The 23069-nt window shown below is 43.4% G+C and overlaps 1 protein-coding gene across 12 annotated transcripts in view; it reads right to left on the bottom strand.

Annotated features, from left to right (window-relative positions):
• ADCYAP1R1 (ADCYAP receptor type I) overlaps positions 1 to 23069 on the bottom strand; it is a 140904-nt gene that overhangs the window by 78608 nt on the left and 39227 nt on the right. For all 12 annotated transcript variants that reach the window (XM_050322857.1, XM_050322846.1, XM_050322883.1 and 9 more), the window contains one exon: positions 7540 to 7645. In XM_050322857.1, the coding sequence (XP_050178814.1) occupies positions 7540 to 7645 (106 nt within the window). The remainder of the gene's footprint in view (positions 1 to 7539; positions 7646 to 23069) is intronic.

Below are 23069 nucleotides of genomic sequence, written 5' to 3'. Positions count from 1 at the left end.
GTCATGGGGAGGGACTCTTTACACCAGGGTGCATCCACTACACTTTGGATTTGAAAATGTTCATTAAAACAAACAAAAACAAAACAAAACAAAAATAAACCAATCAAACAAAAATAAACTGCAAAAAAACACAAACAAAAAAAAGGCAAATAAGTGACTGGTAAAGAAGTCCCATTTTCCCCATATCAGCTTCTCACTGCACATCGTGACCATCACGTAGTGGAAGGTAATACTGATGATACTGAAGTCTGAACAAAATAAAAAAAGAGAGATGGTGGGGTTTAATGAACTATGTGTCACCATAGAAACAAGGAACTCAAAAGTGGAACTGTGTAAATAATTGATATTTTATTTTTAAGCACACAAACCAAAAATGCCATTCCGGTCAATTAAGTGGGATTTGCACCTTCATTTTTTCTGACATGAAAGCGGAGAGTTGGACAGGCAGATAGAAAATTTCATTTTTAGCTTTTTATCTTTAATTTTAAGGTTTCCACCAAGAAAGGGCTGTATATTTTCATTTTCCAAACATGTTATTATTTTTCAGACTTAATTATTTTAAAATTTAACCCTAACCTGCATTTTTCAATGACCAAACTGCTCGCAGAGAAATACTTTTATTCAATCTTGTTCCCAGAAACCAATCTCACCCAAGTCATTATGTTACCCAGTTGCCTGGACCAAGTCCAATCCATATTTTATTTTCCTTTCATTTCTGCTCTTTGGCTGTTACAGAAGGACTTCCTGGAAATTCTGGGGATGACAAAAGCAATAGCTTTGAAAGAACCAGGTAGGAATCATCAGGGTGAACATACCATGGGATGGGGAAGTGGCTCCCACACGTGTTTCACAGTTAATGATGTTTTCAGAGCTGTAGGTGTTAAATTCTGGTATCTTTCCTCCCCTCCATTTCCCTTCTGAATGGAAGTCCAGCAAATGATGAGGAGATGACTAAACTTGGGATTTATGAGCAAAGGCTTGCAAGGGAGGAGTCCTCATTTAAACCACCGAAATGTGGTTGACAGAGATAATGGAAATTTCTGCTCCATTACAGCGAGTTTTGCATCTTTGCTCTGATTCATCTTCACTGACCATCCCCCAGGCTGAGCTTTAACTGCCTTAGACAGTCCATGTGGCTTAACTTGTCCTCTGGCTTCCCTTTTGAGTCAGCAGGGAGGAAAAGGCCATTCCAGACAACAATTTACCCCACCAGTGTCAGGAAGCCAGAGCAGTTAGAAAGGAGTGGCTCTAAGGAAGGACCCACAGCTCTACAGGGGCTGCTTGGACTCGGTTTAGGTCAGAGAATTGAGGTTTAGTCACTGAAAGCAAGAGAGACAAATCACATCCCTGGAGACAAAGCAGTGAATAAGAACTTGGAGGAACCTGAGGCTAAAACTCTAATGACTGAGAGTGAAGCATCCACATCTGTCCTGGGTGCTGTGGAAAACCCATGGCACAGCTCTGCCCTGCTGATGGAAAGGGATAGCACTCTAAGGAATGATTTTCTTGAACTGAGACACATCAATTACCAAAGACACTGTGATCCCTAATGATGCCTGGTACACACAGTCCCAATCTGTTAATCCAGCTGGATCTGGATGCAAAACCTGTAGGATTAGACAAGCACAACAGTGCCCTGGAGAACATTTCTGCTCCCAGGGCCATGGTCTCAGCTGAGAGTTCCGAATATACCTGCTCAGCTGCCATTAATGTCATGTCTAGGGTACAATGTGGGTGGTTTTTTAATCCCTGTTACCAGGAATTCTTCCCCAGCAAAACTATTGTTATGCTATTTGTCTTCCCAGGCAGACCATCTACGTGGGTGCAACTTCACTGTGTGTTGTGGAGGGATGAGAAAGAAACATTCCTTGGCTCTTCCAAGGAATGTACCACTGGTTCACTCACTGGAGGTTTGTCCTACCTGCAGCTGTGCCTACCAAAAAACCTGTCAGTAGATGATGCCAATGCAGTTTGACTTTCTTTGCCCTGCCAAAGCTGATCCTGAGTTTTTTCAATGGCACCTCCAGGCTTTCAGCATCACTGATGTCACTGAATTCAGAGTGGGTTGCCATCAACCCCTTTAGCTTTGGCTGCTCCATTTGGGGAAAAAGGTTCTTTATGGAGCCTGCCGCTTGGTTTGTGCCTGGATTGGGAAGATGTTTGGTCATCATTATCAGCAGAATTCATAGATCCTAACTTCAGATCTCCATAGTGATTGATTTAGGAGACAATGGAGAGAAGCAGGCACTTGTGACACAACCTTCTTAACATAAGATGGATGCTAAAACAGAGCACGTTGAAGTCTGTAAGTACTTGTAAGTGTAACTCAGTTCTAAGTACTGATTTTGATCTCTTGACTATCAACATAGTTCAGAAAACTAACACTGATAAAGACCTCTCTACTTTATAAGCCCATTTTAAGTGGTTGATCCATTGTAATTAATGAACAAACTTACAGTAACAGAGGATCATAGAATGGTTTGGATTGGAAGGGACCCTAAAGATCAGCTTGTTCCACCCCCTGCCATGGGCAGGGACACCTTCCACCAGCCCAGGTTGTTCCCAGCCCTGTCCAACCTGGCCTTGGACACTTGCAGGGATGGGGCAGCCACAGGCTTCTCTTGGCAACCTGTGCCAGGGCCTCCCCACCCCCACAGGAAAGAATTGTTTCCCAATATCTAATCTTAATCTACTTTCCTTCATCTTAAAGCCATTCCCCCTTTTCCAAAAACTTCCAAAAAGCACGTTGGTAAAGTCAGAGACGTTCAGCAAAGAGCTAAAGAATGAGTCAGTTCTTGGAAAACAGAGATCAGAGAAATAATTTTTCTTGCATTTGCCTGAGAAAGAGCAAAGTCAGATCACAGTTTGGGTCCTGAAGGTTGCACAGGTGGTTTGGTCAGAATAAACACATATCTTGTGACTGTTACCACAGGGTTCCTAAATTCTCCCTTCATATTTTTGCCTGTTCCTGCCATCTCTGATATGGGAATTGCAGAAGACACTTCAGGCAGTGTCACATGGATAAATCATCAGTGCAAAAAAAAAGCACCTATGCCCAAAGCATCTATTTGTATTCTGGCAGATAAAAGGTCTGTATCCTGGATTAAAAAGGAGCCACATAGGAAGCTTTAAGATGTAGGCACAGTCTTCCCTTCCTACTCTAGGAATTCATTGCTGGAGTTCAATCCCAGTCCTATTGTTCTTGTGTGCCAGTGAGGGAGACACAGCACAGACACAGGCACACAGTGAAGTAATGTCTTCCCAGTGGTGCCAGGGGAAATAACAGCAGATAATTCAAAGGCTCTGAAAGAACAAGAGGCTGATGAGACACTCAATAAAAACATGAAACTATAAAAAAAAAAAAACTTGCTCCATCATCTTTGTAGGATGGAAACATAATTCAAAACCTTTGCTTGCATCTCCACATCACCTCCTAACCCTCATCTCCTACCCCCTTGGTGCCCTTCCCTGTTGATTTCCAGGGTAACTTGCCCAGAGGATTCCTCTTGACAAAGTTAAGGCATTGCATCCTTTCAAATCCTTGTTTCATTTGAATTCCTTGAGGTATCTGTGAATGGTGCTGCCCTTCCAGATTCTTCAGAGGAAGGACAGGAGGAGTGGGATTAGACAATAGGGGCTATAAGTTAAAAATCATTTTGACAGTGAGTCATGAACCACTAAAATCACCAAGGAGTCATCAGCACTTCTCTTTCTGATCAAATTCTTGTGCTGAGTTCACTGGCTGTGATCCTGTGAACCCCACGGGCAGTATCAGATCCCACTGGTCAGTAGATCACAGATCAAGCCAGACAAGTGTGTCTGGCCCTTGGGGTGACAACTAGGAGAGATACAATCCCACCAGCAAGCAGAAGACAGCCAGGAGATTCTCCCCTCAGTGCAGGCACGTGGTGAGTGTGAATTTGGAGGCTGCTGAGCACCTGCCTGCATTTTGAGGTCACTGACTGTAGATCCACTACATGGATGACATGAAGAATTCACCTGCACATCAAAACATACCGTGGTAAAAGCCACAGTGCAGATTTTTTGGGGTAATCCAGACCTCCAGCATGAGCCAGTCAGTACAACAGAGCTGCATGCTCAGGGGGGATTTGTCTCATCAAATGCTGGCACCTGCAGTGGGATTATTTAGAGCATGAGGAAGGTGACTTGCAGTGTAGGTGCATTTGCAGGTGTCAACGTTTAAATAGATAAATGCCATGCTAAATGTACATAACCCAGGAAACTGCCATTTAACATCTGAGTAACTCCTGTGTCATTCTTTCCCAGCCCCAGGGTTGGGAACGGGTCAGAAAAGTCTGGATGGAGAAAATAAAAATGTGAAGGGTGCACGTGGATCAGCAGTGAGATTTATCAGTTCTGACCTGGCAGAAAGCACCTTGAGGGCTGGTGACAGTTAGAGGAGGGTCCAGCATGAGAGGGGCAGTTCTACACTAGAACAGGGATAAAAACTCAAGCAAAGGAGATTGGAAACACTGATGTAAGAAATAGCCTGGCTCCACTGCCTGGAGAAGCTGGCCACGGAGTAATCATCCCTCTCTTTCCTTTCTTGTCTGCCTTTGGATTTCATTATTTCCCTTTATCAGTTTACTTCCTTCTCCAGAGTGAAAGAGTCAGGTTTTGAGTCCTGCTGAGATTTCATTTCCTTCAAATTCTCATTTTCATTCAGGCTGCAGGTGATGGTTAAACACACGGTCAACACATGCCCCTTATTCCTTTTCATACAAATTCCTAAAATATTTAAAGTATCTGGGAGGAAGAAGCCGTGAGAAAACTACTGGGAAAAAAAAATTAACACAGAAAATCTCAGGGCAATCATTGTCTTTGAAGCATTATAAGCACAGCAGAGAAGGAGAGAAAAGAGTGGTGTGAAGAATAAAACAGTAATGAGAAAACATCTGGGCATGAGAGGCAGAGTGGGAGGGAAAGGGGAAAACTTCAGAGCCTTGGAAAAGCAGAGCTGGATGTTTTCCATACAATGCCAGCCTGGCTCTGCAGTACCTGTGGCTGCAGTTGAGTGATCTTGCTTACAGAGGTCACTTGGTGGATTGTTTGAAAGCCACAGGAACTTGACCACGCTCCTAAATCTCTAAGATCTCCTAAAAACTCACAATCCCATTTTATACCCTGCAACCCCCCCGAGGAGAAAGAAATTCTCAGAAAAAAGGTATATTGAATTTCCATTGAATTGTTCTATGGAAATTTTCATGCAGGAGTAGTCAAAAAGGGGAAAGAAGAAGTTGTGTTCTTCTCCTTGCTCTTAAATAAATAGAAGTTTTCTCACCAGTCAGGAGGAATTTCTCCCTTTTTTTCAGCTATTTCTGACAAGCAAGAGAGTTATTTCCTATGTTTTTCTCTCTTTGAAGGAAACAAGCTAATAACATATTTCTTCACTACCTGCCACCATTAGTAAATCTTAGTGCTACAGCTGAATAACACAGAGACAAAAAAAAAATATGTCATGCAATTTTCACTTCTCCCAAGAGAAAAAACAGCTTGTCTGCAGCGGGAGAAAATCAAGGGCAATCAACACACTGCACTTGTGACTGCTTAATTTTATGGAGAGTTACATCTTCGGGGTGCTTTGGAGTGAAATATTCTCAAAAAATACAAACAGTAGGAAGGTGGTAGAGTTTTTGCTGATGTCCCACCCTTTAGCTATGGAGATAAGGCTTTTTTTTGGGAATGAGAGTGGCAGGATCTGGCTTGACATAAATTTCGTGTAGTGAAAGCTGAGTCTAAAGGTCAGGACTTAAAGCAGGGAGAGTGGAATGTTGTAGTCCCAGAGGTAAAATGGAATATATTTAAGACATGTCTACAATAAATAAGAAAAAATATATATTTAAAAAGTAGAGAAAAAGGACAACAAGCAGGTTTCAAACCAGAAATACACCAGAATTCTTCACTGGGAGATCAATGTCATTGAGGGGATATGGTTTCTTTATCCAAAGCCACATAAACTGTGGAAGTCATTGCCACAGGATGTGGTGAACAACTAAAAGATACTCAATGAGCCTGGGAAAATCTTCTCAGTGATTCAATCTGCAAATACTGGGGGAACAGGATAAAGAGCAGCTGGGTTCTGCTCCGAGGGAGAGCCTGAAAGGATCCAGTCCCTTCCTGCCTGAGTGGGTGACAGGATTTAATCACACTGAGATGCAAAAGCCTTTCCAGTGGCTCTGGACTTCCTCTATCTCTGAGCTGTGCTCCTTGAATTTGGAACAGGCAGGGGGAGGAGCTGGGGCTCAATAGTCCACCAGCTGTCAGGGTTATTCTGGATTTGAGAGATAAAGACCAAACTGGCTGGTGAAATGATTTCCTTTCACCAGGGGAAATCTATGAATTCCTGAATCCAAACAACAGTCACTGCATAAGCATGAGGAGTAGGGCTCATGGTCAGCTTCTGACATCATTTTTGGGGTAGGGGATGAGAAACAGGGTGGATTTTTTCCTCTTTTGTCCTTGCTTTTACCACTTCTGGACTGGGAAAACATTGGGAAGCTCTGCTGTAAAGCACAAAGGGTGTTTCAAAACCACCTCCCTGGGGGTGAAACGAACTGCCTGGGGTACATCCTTTCCTCAGTTCCACCAAAATCTCCTCCTTTTGCCAAAACTGGGAAGCAGAACAAGAACCAGTTCATATATGACATGAATAAGAGGACTCTGACAGAAATATTCCTTGGAATGGTTTGCTTTAGAGGACACTGTGGTAACACAGATATCTGCATCCTGCCTTCCTTTACTTCTCTGCTAAAATACATGGCCAGGAAAAGGGGGGAGAAACCCCCCTCTTTTATCACACACAACGTGTTTTTATCTGCTCCTGTCTGCAGTTTTATCAATTCCAGTCACAGCAGAAGCAGTTTGGACTGGACTCAGAAAATGGACCCTGATTTCCAATTAGTTTCTTTGTCATTCTTTGCCCTTCTCTCCGTGGTGCTGGGCACGGGCAGCTCCTGCTGCAGTCGGGAGGAAATAAGGCAGGATATTAAACTATAAATTTCTTCTTTGCTGGCTGCCTCAGTTTCTTATCTCAACAGCAGCACAAGAATCCTTCATCAAGATTACAGCCATCACAACCTTAATCCCTGCAAAGGTCTTCAGATCATGTGAGAGATGCACAAATTCTTCCTGAGCTGATGAGGGGGAAAGAGCTGCTGCAGAGCAGAAAGATGATGCTTTTAGTCTTATGTACAGTGTCACCTGCACCAGCAGAACTTCATCCAGCACACTGTCTCTTTTTATTTCCCTTTTTTTTGGAGGGGAAGGGGAATAGTTTTGTAGACAGATGTCACTCCACCACCTAAGGTAAAGAAACAAATCCCTGACCTCTGCAATAACCACAGACTGTTCTGGTACATCCCCACTGATCGAATTTTTGTCCTTCTCCTGTCTCTCCACGCTCATTCAGCAGCAGCGAGGCACCTCTTACCACCCAGTGTCTGCACTGACTTTGCTGGAAACCCCTCCAGGCATCCCAGGAAATGTTTACAAACCATCAGTACCATCAGTTCAACTCACCCGGAGAGGAGTCATTGAAAGGGTTCAGGGCAGCCGCCCTCCGGATCTTCTCCAGACAGGTCTCTTGCTCCTTTTTAATGATGCAGTTGGAGTGGGTTGCTGCGACCTGAAATATGGGAGGAAACGTGAATAAAGGACAGATAAAAAATGAAAACAGTGAGTTCATCAGGAAGCAGCAGTAAATTTTAAGGTCCTCTTGTAAAAAAACGAAGAAAAAAAGAAATCAAAATACCATTAGAGGCTGAGAGAAAACGACAACAAACATTGTTTTCTTTCCCTTCCCCTCCCCCCCCCTTTTTCTTTTTCTTTTCTTTTACTCTTCTTTTTAATTCTTGCAGCATGTTTAAGGCCAAAATAATGAATTAAAATTCTCATACATTATTTGGGGGTTTTATATTGTTGTCCCTGTCAAGGTAATTTCTAATGTGTTTGCTTTATTTTATTGAATTTCTTCTTCATATGAAGTTAGAACAAGGGTATCTCTAAACAGAGAAATCATTTAATGAGGAATCAGAAATCAATTTAGGCTCAGTTCGATCTTCCACCTGTTTCTTGTGAGTCTTTGCACAAGCCATTAACCTCAGTCTGGACTCTAAACTAAATTAAAAGCTGTTTCTCTTAGACTTTCACCCTGTTCATTCCTCATTTTTCCTTCGTTTACACCCAGAGAATACGAGGCAAATTCTCCTGCGTAAAGAGAATGCAATGCCAATTAAATATTAATGTTAAATAAAGATCCACTTATTTTTTCCTCTCTTTTTTTTTCCTTTCTGTTTTTATCTTAAAGGGTCTAAGCACACTACGTTAAAAAAAAAAAAAGGAGGAGGAAAGAAAGGAAAAAATAATAAATAATAATAGTAATAATAATAATAATAATAATTTATAAGAGGAACTTTGCAGCCAACAGAATGCAGGCAATCCCAAAGCAGCAATGAAATAAAGAGGTGACCCAACACAGGATTTCATTCCTGCAGCAGCCAGTGGCCAGGGAACAGCAATCCAAGGGCAACAGGCCCTCAGGTGTCATCAGATCACTTTGCAGTGGCACTGCAGGGGTTCAGATCACGCTCAGTGCTGATCACCCTGACAAGCAGTGCGGTGGCTCAGAGTGGGAAAGGCCATCCTGGGTCACTGGAGCAGTTCTGCTCTTTCATATTCCCTATTCCCTTTCCTTCAGTCAGGATGATGGAGAACTCCAGAGGGACTGGAGTGGACCTGGCAGGGGATCTGTTTCCCCCTACCTGCTAATTAGGAATGAGCAAATAGGGAATATAGGACCGGAATTCAATCTGCTGTGCTTTGTTTTGGGCCCTCATCTGCACAGTTCAGCTTTTCTTCCCTCAGGGCCCCGCAGAGGGGCAGGAATGAACAGTTTGGGTCACCGATGCACCAAAGTGCCACCACACACTCAGTGCACACTCAGAGCAAATCCCAGGGCAAGTGCAATCCCTTCAGGAGCTGAAGGGGCTGGTAAAAAAGAGAGGAAAGTTCACATAGGCAGACAGTCCAGGACAAGGAGGAATGGTTTTAAACTGAAAGAGGGGAGATTTAGATCAGGTGTTAGGAGGAAATTCTTCCCTGTGAGGGTGGGCAGGCCCTGGCACAGGTTGCCCAGAGAAGCTGTGGTTGCCCCAGCCCTGGAAGTGTCCAAGGCCAGGTTGGATGGGACTTGGAGCAACCTGGGCTAGTGGAAGGTGTCCCTGCCCATGGCAGAGGGTGGAACAAGATGAGCTTTAAAGTCCCTTCCAACCCAAACCCTTTGATGAGTTCATGATGAGCCCAGTTTGGTGATGCCTGGGTGATGCTGCACAGAGCCATTTGAACCCTTTTGACCCTGCAAACGTTCCAAGCCACCACCCCTATGTCAAGGACAGAGAGTTTCCTGATGTACCTCCCCTGAAAAGCTTTTCCCACCCGTTGTGGGCACTGATAAGGCTACACAGTTTCATCTCCAAGATCCCAGCAATAAATTCCAGCTGTTTTCCCCCGTGGTTCACCACCAGGCACAACCATATTAGATTTGTTTGTCTTCAAAACAAACACGGTTCTGTTCTAAGGGCTCCCGAGTGCCTGGAAAAGATTGATTGTCACACATCTCCAGGATCTCCCAAGAACTTAAGGGCTTTTGCTACATCATCCCCTCAGCCTCAGCAAAGAGGGAGAAAATTGCATTGTCTGGCATTCAGAATTTAAGAATATCTTTTAAAAAGATAAAAGAGAAACCAGAGTTGTGCTGTTAGTGCTGATTCACCCTCCACAGCTGCCCAGATCTGAAAGGGGTGTCCAGGGGTTGTCTCAATACATAAATGTGGCAGTTTCTATACAGTTCACCATGTACAGATTAGAGAAACTGTCATTTAGTAATACTATTTTTATTGTTTTTAATAGTAATAATAATACTTTGTCTATGCAAGCAGGACGTGACTAAACAAAAGGAAATATTTCCCCACACATTTATTGTTAATTTGAAAAACTCTTCTCAGTTTGAAATTGTGTATGTTAAATGCCATAGGAGTTATATATATATTTATATATGCATATATTCATGCAAAATCCATCATAGGACAGAGGTTAGTGAGACACTGGAACAGATTCCCCAGAGAAGCTGTGGCTGCCCCATCCCTGGAAGTGTCCAAGGCCAGGTTGGACAGGGTGTGGAGCAACTTGGAATAGTGGGAGGTGTCCCTGCCCATGGCAGGGGGTAGGACTGGATGGCCTTTAAGGTCCCTTCCAACCCAAACCATCCTGGGATTCTATGAATCTATGAAAGAATGACAAGAAACCCACCATGCCCACGTCCTAGGGGGGTAATCAGAGACATCTGAAAGGGTTTAAATTCAACCTATAGTGAAAATACAAAAGAGTGTGATTTATCCTTTCTATTCTTGGCATCTCCTTTCCCAGAGGTGTATCAAAGCCAGGACTGGATTGATTCTGAAGAAAACCTAAGGTTAAAAGCTCAGATGTTGCTGTTTTCCTTGCAGACAGGCACATCCAGTCAGATGGCTCTGACTGAACTGACTACATTTATATACAATCCTATCTGAGCAAGTTCTGGCTCAGGAGGTTCAGACAGGTGGGCACAGAGGGAGCACCAGAGCCGTGGGATTCACCTGTCCCTGGAACCTTCCTTAAGCTCTCACTGCTGCCAGAATATTTTGATGTGACTTTCCGTAATGAGTTGCATGTCATTTTTGTAGCACTTCATCAACAGATTTACAAAGAGAATTAATATTGGGGAACATGGAAACTGAGAGAGAAAGCAAAGAAAGGGAGGAAACATTAACCTGAGTGTCAGGGGAGAGAACAGGAGCTGCCTGTCAGCTCTGCTAATGAGCAATTCCATATCCCAGAAGACACAGAAAGGTTTGGATTGTTAACAGCAAAAGGTTTCTCTGTTGAATGCAGAGGTGCTTTAATGCTCGTTTTCCTGAAAGGATCCCCGGGTTTGATGTTTTTCCATTGACTGTTCACTGGGAGAGTCTTTAATCTGTCAAGTCAGTCTTCAACAACTGAACGGCAGAACCCAATTCAAATGGAAGTGGAAGCTTGAACTCCAGGGCCTCCTGATTCCATTTCTTTTGCCTCAAGGACATTTGCAATTTCCTGTGTTCAGTAGAGACAGTCTGGTTTCAGTTTCCCAGAAGATATCAGCGGTACGAGCAGTTAAAGAGTATTTTGACACATACTAGAAAAAAATCAAGAAACCAAATTGACGGCTCATGAAATTCACGTTTTTGAACAGCTTATTGCTCTCCATGGAGTGAAAGATTTTGACTCACATCAGTTTAGAAAAAGGTGTTTATTTGTTTGGATACAAAGACAGCAAAAATAATGAATGTCTGTTCAGTTCTGAGAGAACATAAAAAGACAAAAGCAACTGGCTGGGACACTACAGATGTCCAACAAATCCAGAGCTTTCACTTTTTCTGCCTTTATTTTTATTAAGGCAACCACTAAAAAAAATAAACTGGCATATGCTGTGTGTAATTTGTAGGACTTAACTCTTCACTGTTCCCTTGACATCACGGTAATGTTACTAACAAGCACGTTAAATTACAGCTTATATATTCCATTGACTTTAATATGCTCTCAAGGTTCTGCTTTACTGTGATCTGTTCCATTAAGAAAGCCATTGTTAGGACATAAACCTGAGCAGAGAAGGAGGTGAACACATCTGTGCTGCTTCCAGCCCAGCCCTGGTTATGTGTGTAAACCAGATCACCAAATTTTAGAGTCATGTGTTTCAGTAAAGCTTTGATCGCTTTTATGGAAGGCCCAGGAAAGGAATTTCGTGGGAGGAATTGTGCAGATCAGAGGAGTTCCATACACTTCCCTGCTGGTGGAAATACATACATGTTGTCACTCCATTCGTGCTGAAAATTTAAATTAACTTTTCCCCTTTCTTGTTTTGTTTCCAATGTTTCAAACTTAGCAAAGAGGGAGAGAATATTCCTGACAGTGCATGCAAAGAGCACAAAGTCAGGCTGTGAGCTGAGACAGCAGGGACACAAGGACTGGGCCACATTAGGAAGATGTTTCCACATTAGGAAGATGCTTCCACATTAGGAAGATACACTTGTACAAAGGAACAAGGGATATGAACTACAGCTGAACACCCTGGAGCTGCCCTGACACGTGCACTGTGCACCCAACATTAACATCCACCTAAATCCAAAGTGAGCAGGTCAGAAGCCAAAGACTTCTTTATCCAGACTGCTGGAAGTGCCTTAGGGTGTCTCACTTCACCTCCAGTTGCTGCTTCTCGCATGAGCCTTCGTGTCTGCCCTTGGTAGGATGTTTTGGATGCTGTAGGGTATCAGATATAAATGGAGACACTCGTGTCTCACCACCTGGATCATCTGTTCAGGGATGTCAAGTGGTGCAAGTCCTGCCAGTGAAAAACCAGGATGATTTCCATGAATGGGATGTTGTCCCCGTGCCACAGTCACAGCCATGAAAAGCACTTGTGAAAGGAGAGGTGGCTGTGTGCCTGGAAGGATGAGGGAAATTTTTAAAACATCAAAGCTGGGCATTTAAAGAGCTCTCAGTGTTATCAAAATTAATAATCCTGGGAGCTGACAGCACAGAACAGTCCAGCCAAGAAACCTGAACCGCCTTTGACAACACTCAGTTATTCAAGAAATACCAATTTGCTCATTTTAGCCTCAATAAAAATACTCCTGACTACTATAAAACATGATTTCTCTGCACAGGTTAATTCAGAGAAGTGAGAAAAGTCACCAGTATTCTTGAGAGAAACTCCAGGAGCAGAAAACATGCTTTGAAGTCACAGTAATGATGTGATAGTGAACAGGACATTCACTTGGCATTTTCATTTCTACAAAGACCAGATCAGATACAACAATTCAGGCTGTTCTTTCCTCTTCTGCATTTGTGTGTTAAGTCTGTAAAATGCTGAATTTTTTTTTTTTTACCGAGTGAATGGGAGCATTTCCACTCCATTCAGGATATGTCAAGTCAGGCACGGTGAAAATGAGAGGGATAAAGAAGGAAAGATAAGAAACAACAACAAAACTTCCTTAAATCCTTCATGGACACCGATTTACATCAACATAGAGTGTGATTCACCTGTTGTCTAAGTGTTGTCCCTAAAGTAATGAGAGAGAGGAGTTTAACCCACTGGGTGTATTATATCACTCACTGCAAGCTGAATTACACATTTTACTAATTCTATTATGACTTTCACTTTTGAAAAGTAAAGCTTAAAAAACGGTACATCATGCTGTGAGCGCTGCCAAAAGAAGCTCACTGTGCCATGGCAACAGCATCCCCAGATTTAATCCCTGTCCTTACCAAGCAATGATTCAACTGGTCAAACCGGGGCCAAGATTTGCAAAACCTTGCGTTAAAAATAGAGGTGTCCAGGAAGGAGTTCTGATTATCTGGATTTTTTCAGAACTCATTTGCATCACTGCTGGGACCCACAGCACTGGCTTGGCAGTCAAACCAGTTGTTGTCCCCAGAAAGGTCTCGAGTTGTCGCTTGATTGCGTTTTTGTCTTCCCGTGTAAATGGCACCCAAACCGCTGCAATTTCCAAACACTTCAGACTAAGTGAAAGGGTAAAGTGATTAGGAACTTATTCAGACCCAGGCACAGTTGTACAATCTGCTGCATGGTTTGGTCAACAAGCTTTAAGCAAACTGAGCAGGAAAAAAACCCACCAGCAGAACACACTGCCAAGAAAAGGCATTGATCCCTTTCTAAGTGGCTGCCACGAATTTGAGATATGCTGACCTACCAGCACTGGTGGCTCCTGCAGAGAAGCAAGGCTCAAAATAAAAATAGCTGCAGAATAATCAACAGTTCCCTTCTCTCAGTGGATGCTTTTGAAGTGAATGCTGGACAAAAGATGTGTTACACAACATGGGGTAAACCTGGGCTTGAGTTTGCTTTAAATGGCTTTTTGTAGAGTCACAGAATCCTTAAATAGTTTGTGTTGGAAGGGAACTTAAAGATCATCCACTTCCTTGCCACTGGCAGGGACACCTTCCATGTTCTCCTCTCCCACAGTCCCCAGAGGATTTTTGGGGAAGGCACACCTTTGTCACTCTAGGTAGTACTGGTAACACAGGAATATCCCCTGTTGAAGTAGTCCTGGAAATCAACCTTCCACTGGAAAGAGGGTCAGAATGAAGACTGCACAACTTCTGTGCAACTTACACCACTGCTCACCTGTCCTCAGGGTAAAAAAGGTTAATTTTTAGCAGGAACCTTCCTTGTTTCAGCATATGGCCATAGTCTGTTGTTCCCCTGCCCCACACCATGGTGAAAAGCCTGGCTCTTTGCTCCCAGTGATCTCCTCACAGATACTCTCAGGCTGCTACTACCTTACCCCAAAAGTTTCTCCAGGTAAAAAAGCCCAATTTCCTCACCCTCTCCTCACAGGCCATCTCAGTGTCCCTCCTTTGACCTTGCTACAGTTGATTAACATATTTTATATATTGAGGAGCCTAAAACTGGATGTAACAGTCTACAGGTAGTAGATTTAGATTAGATATTAGAAAGAAATTCATCACTGTGAGGGTGGGGAGGCCCTGGCACAGGTTGCCCAGAGAAGCTATGGCTACCCCATCCCTGGCAGTGTCCAAGGCCAGGTTGGATGGGGCTTGGAGCGACCTGGGCTAGTGGAAGGTGTCCCTGCCCATGGCAGGGGGGCGGGACTGGATGGTCTTTAAGGTCCATTTCAAACCAAACCATTCCAGGACTCTAGAAATGATCCAGCAAGTATTGAGTGGGGAGGGATAAACACTTCCCTGTGTCTAATTACTATACCCTGATTAATCCAGTCCAGGACACTGCTGGCCTTGTCTGTTTTCCTCAGGACGTATCGAAAGTGTCCAGAGTCAAGGCTGCTAAGAATTCTTGAACGGTTTCTTTCAATGAAAAGACATTTTGAGGAGTTTTCACTGAGTGAGGGCTGAGGGAATCTGTGCTGACGTAGGACCTCTCTCACTGCGGGGACGCTGGGAAGCAGAGCAGCTTTTTGGAGTTCTGCGCTTGTCGTGCTGCTGGGTGCCACATTCATTTGCAAAGCAGGGCTCCTGTTGTTGCTTGTTATTATTTGCCCATTTATACTTCATTACATTTAAACAAAACCCCGAAGAGAAAAGGTCTCAGGCAGGAAATTTGTTTTTGTGCAGGCTCCCAGCGAGTTCAATAGAAACCCCATCTGAGTCATGCTTGGAACAGAAGCGTGTGATGAACAGCTACAGGAGCCTGCAGAGACACTTTCTACACGCACACATGTACCCTACCCAAGGGAGAAAGCTTTAATTAATCTACTAATTAAATTAAAGCTATTTGCCCTCAACTATCACACACGTCCTTCCCTTTCTCTCCTCCCTGCCTGCAGCTCCAGCAAGTGCTTCGTGCTCCAGCTCTTGCTCTAATATTCCCCAAAGAGGCTCTGGGAGTGGGGAGAACACTGAAGAACAGAGGTAAAAAGCTCATTACAACAGTGGTAATTGGGAGTGCTTGAAGTTATTCTCCATTTCCCTCCTTGTCCTTTCAGCGCTCAGGGCCATTGGTTTAGATGTTGTGCCAAAGTGGAAGGGGAAAAAAAAAAGAATCACAATTTAAAACACTCCACTCAAATCCCAAAGGAATCAAATCTGTGCTCAAAAGGCTGAGCTTAGAGTTGCCTTCTCAACAAACCCCTCTTTCTCCTCCCCGTCTCTGGAGGGTTTTGTGACCATCTTGCTGCAATAACTCAAGGGGAGGAATAAAGGATGTATTGATGTGGGAATAGTTTTGTCACTGTTTGGCAGCAAACACTCAAAGAAAGGAATAAAGTGTATTTTCCCTAAAGAAAGGAGGGAGCAGACTGAGTGGTGTGTCAGAGCACTGACACAGTGAGAGGAGCCAGCGTGGAACTCAGCAGAGGGGAATACAGAGGAAGGGAGGAAATACAGGAAAACTTTCTAATGATGAAAATGACACTGTAGACATTAAAAACCCCACCACCACCACCAATAAACTACCAGGGAAAGAGCAGAATCAGCTGAAGAGGCATTTGTGACCACCTCTAGTTGTCCTTGGGCTGTGGACACTGCCTGGGAGGAGGAGGAAAGCACAGCAGTGGCTGGAAGGTGGTTGCTGGTAGAGCCACAGGGCATGAGCTGCCTTGGTCCTCTGACATCCCAACTTGTGATGCAAAGAGAATGACATGGATTTGTTTTTCCATATGGATCTGTTTTTCCATGTGTTGGCCACATTCCCAACCATTTAACAATGATACAGATACAAAATGTGCTGTTGAATGTTGCACTGATCAGTTGAAGAATCATAGGAAGGGAGAGGGGAAGGGAGGGGAGGGGAAGGGAAGGTTTGGGAAGGGAAAGTTTGGGAAGAACAAAGAAAAGAAAAAGAAAAAGATAAAGGAAACAGAAAAAAGAAAAAGATAAAGGAAAAAGAAAAAAGAATAAGATAAAAAAAAGATAGAGAAGAGAAGAGAAGAGAAGAGAAGAGAAGAGAAGAGAAGAGAAGAGAAGAGAAGAGAAGAGAAGAGAAGAGAAGAGAAGAGAGAAGAGAAAAGAAAAGAAAAGAAAAGAAAAGAAAAGAAAAGAAAAGAAAAGAAAAGAAAAGAAAAGAAAAGAAAAGAAAAGAAAAGAAAAGAAAAGAAAAGAAAAGAAAAGAAAAGACATGAACATATTCCTTCAGGATGTCAAAAGATATTGAAACAACTGAATTTTCCACATAACAAAAAATTCTACTTTTTTCCAGTATGAAGTTCTTAGCCACTCTGATCCTTCAGTCTGGGTTTATACCACAGAGAGTGATACTAATGCTGCTTTTATTAGGTGATCTAATGAAACAGAAATTCCTGTTTTTATGATTGTTTGCCTATTGATGGGCACCTTATCTCTGTGTTTAGGATTGCATCAATGTGGTGCTGCCGAGAAGCACCAGCAGCCAACTCCTCTCACAGCCAGTTAATGGTTTGGATGCTGGGTGTTGATCAATATTTATGATTTAAATTATCAGGGTGAAAAAAACCCCAGCGTGGAGAGAGACTTACAGTGTCAGTGTTCTTGTTATTTCTTTCTAGGAACAAAAATGAGAGCCCAAGGTGACTTATGTGGCTGTAGATCCGGCACTGATGAATCCCATCCTTCTCCCACTTCTTGGAAATTCTTATCTGTGCCTTGTTTTTCCGCCTTAAGCACCCCAGGTAGGCCAGCAGGAGCACTGAGCTGTCACCAGCACGTGGTTTAATCATGGGTGATCAGAGTATTTAAATATCTGGCAATAACTTTTTAACAGAAACATTTAAATGCAGTTCTCAGAACACAAAATCCCCGGTGAGGCACAGTTTTATCGTGAGTGAATAACTAAGCTCTGGGATAAATCATTGCCAGAGGGGTGATCAGTTCCCCCACCAATTCCCTGCACTGCTGCAGCAGAGGGTGTTTGGTATGTTTGTAATTTATAGTAATTTAACCACATGTAACATTTCTGTCTTGGGCATTTGGAAGCTTAACAATTTACAATTAACACTGTTTGACAGTGCTCTGGACACCAGTGAATGTCAGAAGACACATCACCTGTTGTATAATATTTGTCTCATAAAATTATTCCCTTTCTCTGCTAGTGTATACTGACAACATCGACTTACAACAGCAAATTTAACTTTAACCCCATAACTTATATTTATATGATCTATATTTATGCTTAAACTATATATATTGCATTTTCAGAGCCTGAGAATGTGCAGCTCTGAACCAGGATCATGCCTTGGGATCTGAATGCAGCATAAATGTGCCCCACTCAGGGACATGCAGGGAACAGGTGATGGGGAGCAATTCTGGACCTCAATCCCCCACCCCTGATAATTCAGAAGGAACAATAAAAACACATCATTCTTTCGAAGATGCCATAAAAGAGAAGCACATGCCCAGGCTCACAGTCAGCAGGGAGCCGTGTATTAGCCACAATAAAAATGAAACAGCAATAACTGGCATTTTCAGGGGAGCTTGAGAGAAAGGGAAACGCAATCACACCCAATCCCTTCCTTGAGTCACAAGAATCGAGCTCCACAACAGCTCAGGTGATGTGGGATGTGTTAGAGGGGTTTTCTTTTTACACACTGGGGAAAAATCCAGACCCACCCACCTCAATGTGCTTTGTGAGGAGTCAAGAGCAGGAACTGTGTGGAAGGAGACCAAAGAAAGGAATCAGCAATGCTGGAGGAGGCCTCAGGTGCACAGCACTGGGCAGGGTATTCAGCCATAAATACCCACCGACAGTGGGCCAGCTGGAGCCTTCTGACACCACAGAGAATCTTCCCCATGAGAAACCAGCCCTGAACACTCCTGATTTTTAATTTTGTTTTGTTTTCACAGTGCTAAGGGATGAGATCCCCAAAAGTAGAGGTTTTGGAAGGGACACACACCGTATAAAGAAGTTGGACTGGCATGGAACAACATCTTTGAGAGCAGTTGCAGCTGCAGGTGTGTTACACATGCAGCTCCCTCTTTCTCCTTTCTAAAGTCCTTCCTTTTTTTACCCCCCTTTTCTAACATTTTATCTGTTATTATTATTATTTGCTAGTTGCTGTATCAAGAACACTCTGCCATTATAAACCATAACTCAAAATTCTGATGAACCACAATACAAGAATGCGGATTATTACTTAATCCTGCAAAAAATGAGTTTCCTATCCCTGTGTGTGACTCCTTATCCAAATGTTTTGCTTCACTGTGGTGTGAGGATGGAGAAGATACAGAGACTGTCTGTGACACAACCACGGGGTAGGAGGCAGGAGGGACCCAGCCCCTTCTCTGTGATCATCACAAATTACCTGCAGCAATTAATTTATCACACCTGCACTGCTCGTGAGGCCCTCTTGGAATGTCCTTCCAGAGACCAAATGACCACGTCATGAACCTCGAGTAGGTGTCAGGAAGATCATAAACACAAGGTGCTACAAAATAACGGCAAGATTACTAGAAACCAAAGTGAAACCACCAAACACAGTGCCAGATTGCAGAAGGGAGCTCAAAATCCTGTTTTACTCTTATATCGCTGCAGGGGAGGATTTGGTTTAAGGAGGGACAACAAGCAGGGATGGAGATGGTCCTCTGCTTCCAACAGATCTCCCCCTTAAAGGGTGACTTCATTCCAAGCAAACCAGCAGGACCTGGATGCATTTCAGACCCCGACAGATAAGCCACAGGTCTTCACTTTCAGAGTCTTGTCGTGACCCAGATTCTGCTCCAGCATTTTCTACTCCACTGCTCTGCAGAAATTTGCTCAGATAAGGGATATATTACTAAATAAGGACAAATTCAGGATGCATTTTGTCATCCTGATGGTGCAACTCCTGTTGTTCTCAGCTCCACCAAGATGCAGCAGGCACCTGAAGAGTTAAGCCAGTCACCTCAGCAAGGCACAGACTTTTGGATTCAGAATCTTCTGCATATTTAAACAGGGGACAATTTTTCTTTTTCATGAAAAAGAAGAAAAAAAGGCCTTAGAGCCCAAGCATACACGGTTAGAACCCTGTACTACAGATAATAATACATTCAAACCTCTCTTACCAAATTGAATGTCACAAATGTGTAGAAGTGTCAATAAAAGCATCCTGGAGAAATCAGTGAGGGTTCTGCTGGGGTATTTGTGCATTCCATATTAAAGGGCTCCTTGTCTGTCGAGTAAGGGAGGCTAATTTAAGATATTTGAGCTTGAAAAGGCTGGATCCTACTTCATCTGTGACACAGTGAGTGCAAGACAACCTCAGGAACCTGCCTTGCATGGCATGATAGCTGTGAGTGAGTTCCTGGCCGTGTCTTTCCCTCAATGCTGTTCCTCAGGAACCAAAGGCCTCAGAAAAGGTTGTTGCTCAGTTCCTGCCCAGGACCTGAAGTGGCCAGGATTTCTCAGTTATTAACCTTAACAGCTTTATTTGCACCTCCCTGCTCAGATCCAGACATTAATTTCTCTTCTGCTGTTGTGCTTCCAGTCACAGAAAGAGAAGCCAGTCCCGCCATGGACACTGGTGGGACTTTTCAGGGAGTTTTGGGTCCAAGCTGAGAGAGCTGGGGTTGTTTAACCTGGAGAGGTGAAGGCTTCAAGGAGATCTTAGTGATCTTAGAAAGCCTTCCAGTGCCTAAAGGGGCTCCAGGAGAGCTGGAGAGGGACTTTGGACAAGGGTCTGGTGAGATAGGACAAGGGGGAATGAGTTCAAAGTGAAAGAGGGCAGGGTTAAATATTGGGAAGAAATTGTTCCCTGGGAGGATGGTGAGCCATTGGCACAGGTTGCCCAGAGAAGCTGTGGCTGCTCCTGGATCCCTGGAAGTGTCCAAGGCCAGGTTGGACAGGGCTTGGAGCAACTTGGGCTAGTGGAAGGTGTCCCTGCCCATGGCAGGGAGTTGGAGTGAGCTGTTTTTAAAGGTCCCTTCCAACCCAAACCATTCCATGATTCTATGACTGTGTGATTATTGTCCATCCCAGAGCCATCCACATGCAATGGAATAAAATCATGCAAAATCCTCTCCACTCACTTCTGAATTGTAACATGCAAAAAAAAAAAGAAAAAAAAAGAAAAAAGAAAGAACATAATTTTGAAGCTCTTGAAATGGTAACATTAAATTGCAGCAATGTTCTAATTTGGTTCAGAATGAAGTTAATAGAAAGAAGGTGGTTTCATTTTCCTTGGAGAATGATTGGATCAGAAATGGGAGCAGCTATTTTGGCTGCTTTGATTTCCCTGGTGTCAGAAGAAAACATTAACACATGTAAATACTGTGTGTATAATACATAGTGAAGAGAGAAAGAGAGAAGGGATTCCTCTGCCAGGAGAGCAAATTGCTGTCACACTTAAGCTGAACAAAGATTTGAAAGCAAAATTTGTGAAATCTCTTTTTATACTGTCCTTCATGGGTTGTTCTGGGTGATTCCAGTGTAAGTTACCTGACATTTATTTGATCTTCAGGATTATTGTGTTCAGAATTTCTACATGGCAGCTTCAATAACAGAGAAACACTTCACATATTCACACATAAGAACCCCCCTCAGAATAAAAATCAGTGGTCCAAAATGCCAAAAATCAGTAGTGAGGGCACAATTTTTAGATTAGTGTCATTCATACACATCCCTGTCAAATCCTTTTTCCCCCTGTACATTACATTAAACTGGATTTAATTCTTCCCTTTTTCAACGATGTTATTTTACAATGACTTCTGGCAGCTTCTGCAGCTGTCTGCTGTTTGTTTTTTTTTTCCCAAATCCACGAACACAGCTGGAGGATTTCCACTTCCCATTGCTCAACCACCCCAAGCCTCCCTTTGGAAGCAGCGCCGTGCGGTGGGAGCCAAACTCAGTACAGGACAACCTGCCCTTCAAATACTGACTGCCATTCACAAGGTGTTATTTTGGATTTCATTAACAGAGGTGCAGGGAAAATCCACAAATTCAAAAGGGAAAAGAAGCTGAATTTCCATCTTTGGGATTAATGTTGTAAACAGTGTGAAAACCAAAGGAAAATAAACTTCATCACTTCTGGTGCCCATCTACGGTTTTAATTCACACACAAAAAAATATTAAAAATATTAAAATATTAAAATATAGCTGCCAAACTGCTGGATAAATAGAACAAACAAACTGCTGTGAACTAGAGGAGGAATAATTATGGCAGTGCAAAAGTGAAGGCGTTCATCCGATGGGGATTTAGGCGTTACAAATATCCATGTCAGAAAATCAGGAGACACTGTGTCATTCCTGGGCTTATTCCTGTGCCTACCTCTGCTTTTCCAGAACACCCAGGGGCTTCCCCCGTTGCTGGAGCAGGTGCTACTCGTGAACATGGATTTTACAGGTGTGAATAATTCAGACACCAGGTCGTGCTCAAAGAAGTGCGAGAGAAAAGGCAGAGAAACAGAATGTTTGATCGTCGGAGCAGCACAGAGAAGGGATGGCCTAAAGGCACGTTTGCCTCAGATCTCACTGATGGAATTTTGCATGGTTTGAGCTGCAAAACAGAGGGAACACAACCCCCAACATTTATCTATTTTTTGTCAGGTTAGCTGAAGGTGGGAATCTCAGAATGCCTGAAAGCCGAAGGTCTCACAGAGCTCCTTAACCCTGGGCAGATCTCCAGGCAGCTCCAGCACCAGCTGCTTCTCCACAAATGGGGAAACCCAACTTCTCCTATCTCACACATCTGCATCTCTAACCACCACCAACACCTGACCATCCTCAGCATGAGGTGGATTCATCTTTTCCACACCTTTTAGGGCCAGGTCAGCACAGCTGGTTTTTGACGCAGACAGAACTGAGAAAGAAGAAGCTGCAGCTGCTCAAATCGAGCACTAAACAGGGTCAGTAAGAACATTTCACCTTCCAGATCTCCTGCCTTAGGTTACTGCTAAAACTGCCAGTGATCCTGAATTGCCAGACAAACTGCATTAGCTGTCAGATTAAAAACATGAAAATAAATCTGCTGTGTTTTTTGAGCAGTAGCACAAGTCTTCAGTCACTGACCACATGGGAGTCTCCCAGATCACAGAATCCTAGAATGGTTTGGGTCAGAAGGGACCTTAAAAACCAGCTCATTCCACACCCCTGCCATGGGCAGGGACACCTTCCACTAGCCCAGGTTGCTCCAAGCCCTGTCCAACCTGGCCTTGGACACTTCCAGGGATGGAACAGCCACAGCTTTTCTGGGCAACCTGTGCCAGGGCCTCCCCACCCTCATAGCAAAGAATTTCTTCCTAACATCTGATCCAAAGCTGCCCTGTTTCAGTTTAAAGCCATTCCCTCTTTTCCTATCACTACAAGCCCTTGTCCCAATATGAGCTCTAGTTTGGATACTCTGCTGTCCAGCATAGCTTGAGATTATGTTGAAGTTCTTATTTTTCTGTAGGGAATGAACAAAATCCCTGTATTTCCCTAAACATTCACGTGAAACTGTTAGAAAATTGTCTGAGGATATGGACCTTCTGTCAAATTTTAGACTGAAAATATTCAGTGAGAGTCAGTAGTTATTTTAAATCAGCCTGCAGTTTGT

This window comes from Myiozetetes cayanensis, unplaced genomic scaffold (genome assembly GCF_022539395.1).
Source record: "Myiozetetes cayanensis isolate MyiCay16 unplaced genomic scaffold, myiCay2020 scf1, whole genome shotgun sequence".
In the NCBI taxonomy this organism is placed as follows: Eukaryota; Metazoa; Chordata; class Aves; order Passeriformes; family Tyrannidae; genus Myiozetetes; species Myiozetetes cayanensis.
The sequence above is the reverse complement of the archived record's forward strand: the minus strand, read 5'-3'. Positions and strand labels throughout refer to the sequence as shown.